The sequence below is a fragment of the Lipotes vexillifer genome, unplaced genomic scaffold, assembly GCF_000442215.2.
Source record: "Lipotes vexillifer unplaced genomic scaffold, Lipotes_vexillifer_v1.1 scaffold545, whole genome shotgun sequence".
NCBI classification, from domain to species: domain Eukaryota; kingdom Metazoa; phylum Chordata; class Mammalia; order Artiodactyla; family Lipotidae; genus Lipotes; species Lipotes vexillifer.
In genome coordinates, this window is record NW_006779129.1 from 261,189 (window position 1) to 270,492 (window position 9,304).

The window sequence follows — 9,304 nt, forward strand, 5'->3', positions numbered from 1 at the left end:
GGGGGGGGGGGCCCAGCCAGGACACTACCCCACTGGGACGTGTGGCCCAGGGCGTCTGGGGACAGCAAAGTGTGCACACGGAAGAGACATCGGCCAAGAAGTAATGACAACGAAGCCCCAGATGTAACAAACGCCCGGCCGCCGGCAGAGCAGGGCAGGCATGGGAAACCACTCCAGATACGGTTCCGGGACGTGTGAACATCCGAGCAAAGATAATCTTCTAAAAACACCTCCAAAGAAACACCATCAGATGTGCCAGCAGGTGTCCGGATGCAAGAAAACAATGGTTTTTAGTCTCAAAGTATTCGAGTAAAAGAAACCAAATCTAGAATTGTGCCTTTCCAGCTACTGCTTCATTTAAGGATGAGGTTGAAATAAGGTAACTTTTAGGCACTCGAGGTCTTGGAAAGTTTCCCTCACTGTCCTTCTCTGAAAGCGTCCAGTCTGCAGGGAGCCGTGGAGAAAACAACCCACATCTTACTGCCATTTAGGGAGCACCGTGCACATGGCATGGACAGACAGCGCACACGTGCTCATGTGCTCATACACACCTCTGTCCCTGGGGGCCGAGCAGAGAGGGGAAAGCGGGACAAGTTTCTGTGCTGGGGACCAAGGACACGACCTGAATGAGGAAGAAGCAAGCATACAAGCAAAGCGGAAGGTGGCACAGTCAGCAGGGGACGGCCCTGCCCCAGCTCGAGGTGGTGGGGAGCAAGTCCTAGGAAGCCCCGAGCAGACACGGGAACAGACTCACCGCAGACACAGAACTGAGAAGATGCCACGGGTCCGCTCTCAATTAGCACAACATCCATTAGACACAGTTCAAGTATAAAAAAAGACAAAGCAAAGGAGGGAAAAAAGAAAGCAGGTTAATTTTTTACCATCAGAAGTTCACATCAAAAAATGGAAAAGAAAAAAAAAAATGGAAAAGAGACAAAAGAATGTTATGTATGTTAAAGCTAAACAAGATGATGAAGTCTGGAGACGACTGTAAATAGTTTTAATAACCCGCGCGGATGGGAACCAAGACGATGGCACAAATCACTCTTTGCTTCAAGAGCCTGCAAGCCCGTCGGACCCACACATCCACTCAAGAGCCGTGGGAGCGTGAACATGCGTCTCGCCCAGAAGAGGTACCGAAGACGAGGGCAGAAACTAAACAGACAACTGTTTATTAATCAGAAAATTAAAAAGAAGAACTGGAGGAAGAGAAATGAGTTTTCTGAGTTGCTTGGGGTGGTGGCTCAGCAGGAGCGCCTGAAAGTCAGAAGGTTGCTGACGCCTTTGCTGTGCGGTGGGGGCAGCAGAGAGGTGGGCCTGGCCGGACTCGTGCGTGCCCGGGGGCCGGGCCATGGGGGCCACAGGGAGAGGAAGGCGGGCCCTCGGGCGGGCGGAGCGCAGGCGCCGCCCCAGACAGGCCCTGGACTCGCGCAATCAATTCTCACAGACTGGCTGCCCCCCACCGTCGCCACTGCCCACAAGCTCCACATTTTAAGCTTTTTATGTTTTACCGTTAAATATTTTAAGATCTAAAATTTCTAAGAATCTGAAACTATAATGACCTGCTTTTGTTAAAACTGTATGTCAGTAAAGCAATTATACTCCAATACAGATGTTTAAAAAAAAACAAAAACAAAAACCGTATGTCTTCCTAGCTAAGGTTAACAGACACTTTTCTGGTAATTTTAAAGAATATTCTTAAGTAGCCCTCATTTTTTTTCACATTCTTGGCTATTTATCTTGTGAAATGTGAAACAAAGCAGAGTCAGCATGTCAAGGGGCTTTAACACAGAGCCTGGGGGTCATTAAGGAGTGGAACTCAAGCCGGGCCCCAGCGAGGGGAGCCGTGAACTTGGGACCTGGGCCGAAGCTCAGAGATTCCAGGGGCGCAGCAAGAACCGCACCTGCTCCCGTCCCCGTAGCGGGCCGCCTTCTCCCTCGTGCCGGCCTCAGCCCTCAGGCACGTTCAGCCCAGACTGGCTTCTGCCTCTGACTCCAATTAAATTCTCTGTAGGCCAACCACCCCCCCACCCCGTCCTCACCCTCAAAAGCCCCGACTGTTTCTATTGCCTAGCGGGACCCGAATCTGCGCGCTCCAAACTGCAATTCTTTGATCCCAAACAGACACTCCCTGCTGGACCGCTGCCTCCAGGATGCCGAGGCTGACGGCCACACACAGGTGGGCGACCCCCTGGCCAGGCGACCCGGCCTCGGAGTCGGCAGCCTTTCCTACAGCACAATCAGCCACCGCAGCTGCCCTCAAGCCACATGCAGCCCCGCGAGCCAGCAACCTTGTCCTCTCTGCCCTCAAAGCCTCGCGTCCGAGCCAGCCCGGCTCTGCCCGCGCCCCCGCCGCAGCTCGGCCTCCTTACCGGCCTCCCTCTCTCCGGCTTCCACAGCCAAGGCTGCCTTCTGGCCCCGCAGCACGGAGCTCTCCTCCTGCAGCTCCGCCTGCCGCCGGGCCGCACACTGCAGCTGCTGCCTCAGGCCCTCCAGCTCGGCCACCAGGCCCTGCTCAATCGCCTCCTTCCGGCTCAGCGCCTCCTGCAGGCCGGCCCTCTCCTCTGTGAAGCCCTCGACGATGCCTGCGGTCCACGCGGGAGGCCGCTGTAAGGCCCCGGGGGCGGGGGCGGGGCGTCCTGTTCCCCCAGGGGCGGCACCGGACCACCCTCCCCGCGAGGCACAGGAGCGGCGGGCAAGACGAGGGCCCCGCGCACGCGGCCATCGTGAGCGAGCGCCAGGCACCAGGCGCGCGGGGTCGGGGCGGCGGTGCGACCCCAGGAAGGTGGCCGACGCCCTTGCTGTTGAGACCCCAGCACGACGCGCGTCCCCAGCAGGCAGGCCCGGCTCACCCTCTGCCGTGTGCAGCGCCAGCTCGAGCCGGGCCTTGGCTGCGCTCTCCGCGTCCAGGTGCTCCAGCAGCTCCTGGTGCTTCCGCACCACCTGCGCCGTCTCCTCGCTCTTGCAGCTGAACTCCTTCTCAAGACGAGAATGAATCTGACGTGCTTCCTCCAGCTGTGAAACGCGTTTGAAAATGGCATTTTGGACCAAAAGTAATCAAAGCTTATACTGACACCAACAGAGTTCTATTTGTGTCGAATTCTGGGGAAACCATAAATATCCTGTAAGAAACAGCAATTTCCATGTTCAATGTTATGTCAGTTACTAAATAAGCAACAAATTTTCCAAAAAGGAAAGTTCTGCACACAGAGACACAGACAACACTGCACGGACACACCGTTTGTGACCGCCGACCCCACATGTGTCCGTGTGGAACATGGCGGAGGGGGGGGTCATTTCAGAGGACACACGGACAGGAGCCTGGCACCCGGGCAGGGACAGGCCCCCTGGTGACTGCAGGTGGAGGATGGGGAAAGGCTCCTGGGCCATCACCACACCGGGCAGGGCACCTGACACGACCCTCCCTCCCCAGGTCGGACACCACGGGACGCCCCCCTTCCCAGGCACAGCCCGGGGCCCCAACCTCACCTTCCTCCCGAGCTCCCCTGGTGGGCATGTCCAGGCTGAAGCCCCCAGGCCACCCACAGCCTGGAGGGCCCAGATTAATCTCTGAATTCAAAACGCCTACAGCCAGCTGTCCTGACCGACAACTCGGCACCTGGCCCGGGCCCCCTCAGCCTTCCCCTGCGTGTAACCAACTCTGACCCTTCCAGACCCAGCCTCTAAGGAAACCTGTTGGTTTTACCTTGAAAACAGCCCCTGGTGCCACCTCTCCTCATGCCCTGCTGTGGGCCGCCTGCCTGAGTTCTCGGTGGCCGCTGCCCCTCGGGCAGCCCCACCACTGACCCCGACCTGAACAGGGGCTCCTCGCGCCCCTCTGGCCGCTGCCTGTGTCAACTCCCACCTCCCTCCCCTGCTTCCCCGCTTACACACCCAGGTGCCCCTGCAGAGCACACAGTGGGGGCAGTGGGGACGCAGGGCCGCGGGCCAGGTCAGACTGCAGACCAGACGGCGTCTGTTCCGTTAACTGCGCTTAGGGACAATCAAAAACACCTGATTATTTATCATAAGATGCTGCCCAACTCTGTCCGGTTCCTGAGAGAAGACGGGACGAAACCAGAGGAGAAACTTCAGAGCTCGACACTGTGGCTCCACCTGCACTCGCGTCTCAGTATTTCTGAGACGTGGACAGCGGTGCTTCACGTGAAAATGCTTTTCCTTTTTAACTGGGCAACTTTGGGAAAAGGCTCTCTATTGCTTTCCAAGTTTTCCTACTTAATGTCTGTGCTGATTGTCTGAAACATTCTAAAAGGTTAACAAATTCCCGTCTTCAGTAATAACCTCTAAACATAAGTGTATTCAAAACGGAATTAAAATGGTGTACAAGGTGCAGTAAAAGAGGCTGAACACACGTGATCTAAATTAAGTGCACTGAGGTTTTACTTTTCATTCACAGCAAGCCTACTTCCCCAAGAATTTCGGCTCAGAAAAGACTCCTATTTGAGGAAAACATGTGGGTGAACCTCCCTGGAAGGTACAGGCTCAGGGCGACACCCGGCAGAGAGAGGAGAGAAAGAAGTCAGACCCGCCTGGAGAGGGGAAACCTCGGTCTCGCCCGCACGGTCTGGTGCAGGATCAGAAACCCTTGAGTGCCCAGCACCCGCAGGCACCTGGGGCTGCGCTGTCACCACCAGGCAGCCTCCGTCACCCACCAGCCCCCCGCCCACTCCTTCAGCCTGTCACCCTCCTCTGCAGAGAGGCCGAGGGGCCGTGCCTCACCTGCCTGCTGGAGTCCAGGACCATCTCCAGCAGGCCGTCCACCGCCAGGCCCAGGCTCCGGTAGGCCCTCCTGACAGGCCGCTCATACTCCACCGTGCTTTCTGGGCTCATGAAGAAACTCTCACAGACACGGCTGCTGATCTCAGCCACTGACGACGTCTCGGCACACTCGGGTGACGTGCTGTCCAGCTCCGGCAGGGCCGCGTCGAGCCCGGGCCACACCTCGTCCAGGGCTGGGGCTACAGGCGAGCAGACACAGGAGCCACGCTGCCAAGAAGACCCCCGGCGCCCAGGCTGGGGGCTGAGGGCACAGGGCTGTCGGCACTCACCTGCCGGCGGGCTCTCGTCCTCCAGGCAGAGCCCCACGCGCTCGCCGATGCGGCTCTTCAGGGCAACGGTGGCCTTGAGCGTCTCCCCAAACAGGCCCAGCAGCCTCCTCAGGGCGTCCTGGAGAGCTCTCCTGAGAGGGGCACACGCGGGCAGTGTCAGCCGAGACCCCGCCCGGCTGACCGCACGCGAGCAGCACCGTGGGCGACCTGAGTGTCCCTCTCCTGGAGGCCTGCGCCCAGCCCAGCACGGGGGCTTCAGCCGGGACCCCCTCCCAGCTGCTCTGCCCGCAGCGGCACCACCACGAGCTGCACAGACCCAGCCTGCCCGCCACCACAGCCTCTCTGGCACTCAGGAGCACAGCTGGGCGCCGACGTGGCCCCTGAGGCCCCATCCTCTCAGGAGACACCGGCTCAAACGCCCAGGTCACCCCTTGCCCACAGCCCACCAGCACAAGAAGGCGCCGTGTCTCCCCGTGTCTCTCTCTGGGGCCACACAAACACAGAGTTTGGGGTGTTTGGTTCCCCTAGGACAGGAGTCCTGTCTCTGAGCCGCATCCTCCCAGACCAGCCCTTCCAGCTGGGGGCATCAGCTGGGGCACGGTGACCCTGCCCAGGCCGTGGCTCCGGTGCCCACAAGACGTCAGGGCTTGGCCAGCCCCATCCGCCCGCGGCTCACACCCCTCCCTCGGGCCCAGCACAGGGAAACGCCACTCAAGACACGGCAAGAGCCGCCCCTCAGGAAGCTGACACCCCAGGTCAGGGCCAGAGACAGTGAGAAAGGGACGCGGGGACGTGAGGGGCGGGGGCAGGTGGGGGCAGACTGCGAACGGCGGGCCCGACAGCCCTTGCTGCTGCCCAGGGCCCTCGGAGGGAGCGTGCGGGGAGGGCGTAAGGACCACCCCCAGACGGGCTCCGGCAGGCGGTGTCTGCTTTGTTCTGAGAGAAAATGCCAGAAGGCCCCAGCCCCCCACTCCTCCTTGGGCCCCGTCCAGGCCATGCCGACCCCTGGTCCCTGAGGAGCCTCATGAACGCCAAACACTCGTGGGTGTTGGGGCATCTCACCTGCCGGGCATGCCCCCCGAACGCCTCGGGGCCTTTGCTCTCTGCCAGCCCCCCGAGGGCAGTGCCAGGCCTGACACGTCCTGCCCTGCACTCCCCTCATCGAGCCGCAAGGCAGCTGGGCACAGCACACAAGGTCCTCGCAGAGATAACGAAGCCGTGAAAGCATGAACGGAGAGACGGAGCCCACGTGAGCGGCACCCACCCTCCGCACAGCAGCCCTCCCCCCGCCTCCTCTGACCCTCAGCGCCGCATATACGGTAGCGCCGCGCTGCTGAGGACGAGGGTCCAGGGGCAGCGGGGACCCCAGACCAGCAGGACCACGAGATACCGGCAGGGACAGGCCAAGAGATGCACAAAGGGGCCCAGAGAGGCCGGCCAGTGAGCTGCACCTTCCCGGGCGATGCTGAGCCAATGGCCCCGACAGGCAAAGATGAGAGCGTCTCCTGACATCAGGCAAACACAACTGAACAGCTCACTCCAGAAGCACACGAGAAGCAGAGCTAAAACCTGCCTAGCGCTAGGTGGGAAACTATTTCCTAAGTAAGACTCCCAAACAAACAAGAAAAGGGACGGGTCGGTAACTGCCTTCATAGCAGCATCAAATCTTGTAACCTGGCAAAATGGGAAGGTTTGGCAAAGCGAGGTGGTGGGTATGTGGGTGCCACGACTCAGCGCTCATCTTGAAGTTTAAGGCCCCCCTGGATGAGAGGACCATGCAGCACAGGGTCCCATCCACCAGGTGCCAACATGCACTCCAGCCCGAGAAGCAGAGGCGGCCACTGACCTCTCGCCGTGGGACAGGTCGATGTCGGACTTGAGCATTGAGATGAGAGCTGTTTCCTCCTGGTTCTCCCTTTCCCGCCTTTGCTGAAGCCTCTCCAGTTCGGAATGGCGCTCTTCTATCTCACGACTTAAGGATAAAATCTGGTCTTTTAGCTGTTGAAGAAAAATTGTTAAAGCTTTAGTTAAGACAATTTAGTTAAAAATAAGTTTCTGTAAGGAACTTTCTTTATCCAACAGCAGGTCTGTGGTTTGTGGGATGGAGAAAACGGATGATGGGACACCAGCGTGGAGCCCATAAAGCACACAAAACACAGGCCAGAGGAAAAAGAAGGGTGTAATTTTGAAACCAATTTACTGAAGAGAACAAAAGGAATAGAAAACAGTTTCAATGCTGTGCATAGAGGGAACTTGGGAAAAAAGTGTAGCTCCTATAAACCACTGGGCCATACAGGTCGCTGGTAAAATGAAAGAAAATGGAATAAGTAAACAGAGAATGGCAAGTTTCAAGATGGCAAACAATGACCAAGAAATGGACAAAAGAGACACAGAAGATGAACTGCATGCCCGGATGGCTCGAGGCTGGGGCGGCCCCAGAGGCCAGCGTGGGGCTGGCGGATGGCAGACCCTTCCCTCTGCCGGCCCTGCTCCCTCATCTGCATTCCTATCAAACCTTCCTCCACTTACAATGGGGTTACATCCCAAGACACCCATCCTAAACTGCAAATACCATACATCAAAAATGCATTTAAGGACCTCCCTGGTGGCACAGTGGTTAAGAATCCGCCTGCCAACGCAGGAGACACGGGTTTGAGCCCTGGTCCCACGTGCCGCGGAGTGGCTGGGCTCATGTACCACAGCTACTGAGCCTGCGCTCTAGAGCCCGTGAGCCACAACTACTGAGCCCGCATGCCACAACTACTGAAGCCCGTGTGCCTACAGCCCGCACTCCACAACAAAAGAAGCCGCTGCAATGAGAAGCCCATGCACTGCAACAAGAGCAGCCCCCGCTCACCAACAATGAAGACCCAACGCAGCCAAAAATAAATAATTAATTTTTTAAAAAAGGAAATGCATTTAATACACCTGTGAATGAAAAGGGTCACCTGCCATATCAGTAAACAAAGGATGTTGCAGCCATCAAGCCACCACAGCTGCCCAGACAGTGAGCTCTGAGTGGGCTCAGGATGGGAAAGCACAGGGTGCTGGCCCCAGGCAGAGGAGGTACAGATCAAACAAATGATTTCAGTGAGCCCAGACTTTGCTTCTTCCCGTATACAGAAAAGCGCTAAATTCATTAACTTAAGATCCCTGGTTTCTTTAATTAACAGTAATCTTTTGAAAAGGAAAAGCAGAGCGGCTGGCTGTCTTGGTCAAGAATGGCTGTCAGTGCATCAGTCGTTCACCTTTCTGGTCGTGTGGCGGATGGGGAGCTGTGGCTGCCCTGCCCAGCATCACAGGAGAGAACTGGACCACATATCACTAGCCCAGGAAAAAGATAAAAATCCAAAATTCAACATTCAAAGTACTGTTTCTATTGAATGTACACTGCTTTCACACCATCGTTAAGTCAAAAATCCTTCCTAAGTCAAATGACTGTAAGTCTGGGACTGTCTGTACTCAATAACGTAATAGAGTTTAATTCATCAATGAAGAACATTTGTTCATCAAAAGATGACAAAAGGGAAGAAAAACCCCACAAATTAGAAGAAATCCAGAAATACAAAAAAAAACTTCCCTAAATCAGTAAGAAAAAGACAAACAACTGTTTTAAATAGAAAAATAGCCAAAGATACAAAAAGGTATTCCACAGAAAGGGAAACACAAATGGATCACAAACATAGTAACAGATGCGCATCTTATCAGCAAATTAAGACCACCAAGAGACACCATTTCGATGCCACAAAATTGGCAAAAATTAAAAAGCAAGAACATTCCAGGAGAGGATGTGGAGTAACAGGAGCTCGAGTGCACGACTGGTGGAACCGCTCAGAAACAGCCTTGGGGTTACCCAGCAGGGGCAGAACCCCACAACCTGGACACGTACTTCTGGGTTTAAGAAGCTCCTGCACATCTGGAGTAAGAGGTGTGTGTAGGAAACTCAGGGCAGCTTTATTCATAATGGCAGAAAGACAGAAACAAGCCCAAGTCCACCGATGAGCACACACGCAACGGATGCCATTAGGCAGCTTGGATGGCGGGTACGGCCCCACCAGCGCCGTCTGTGAACCTCCAGTCAACACGGAACGAGGGAGACCAGCACACACCCCCTTGTGAAGGCCGGAAAGGGCTGAGGCTCAACAGCAGAGTGTCCGGGAATAAACACATCACTGAGCAAGAAACCTGTAACGATCAGAAAGAAGGGTGGTTGCCTCGGCGGGGGGCAGGGGGCG

The 9,304-nt window shown here is 56.5% G+C and overlaps 1 protein-coding gene across 1 annotated transcript in view; it reads right to left on the reverse strand.

Annotated features, from left to right (window-relative positions):
- PCNT (pericentrin) overlaps positions 1 to 9,304 on the reverse strand; it is a 100,314-nt gene that overhangs the window by 47,497 nt on the left and 43,513 nt on the right. Inside the window, exons 19-23 of the mRNA XM_007452502.1 lie at positions 6,916 to 7,067; positions 5,052 to 5,200; positions 4,741 to 4,979; positions 2,853 to 3,015; positions 2,373 to 2,585 (exon numbers count right to left, since the gene is read on the reverse strand). Of these exons, the coding sequence (XP_007452564.1) occupies positions 2,373 to 2,585; positions 2,853 to 3,015; positions 4,741 to 4,979; positions 5,052 to 5,200; positions 6,916 to 7,067 (916 nt within the window). The remainder of the gene's footprint in view (positions 1 to 2,372; positions 2,586 to 2,852; positions 3,016 to 4,740; positions 4,980 to 5,051; positions 5,201 to 6,915; positions 7,068 to 9,304) is intronic.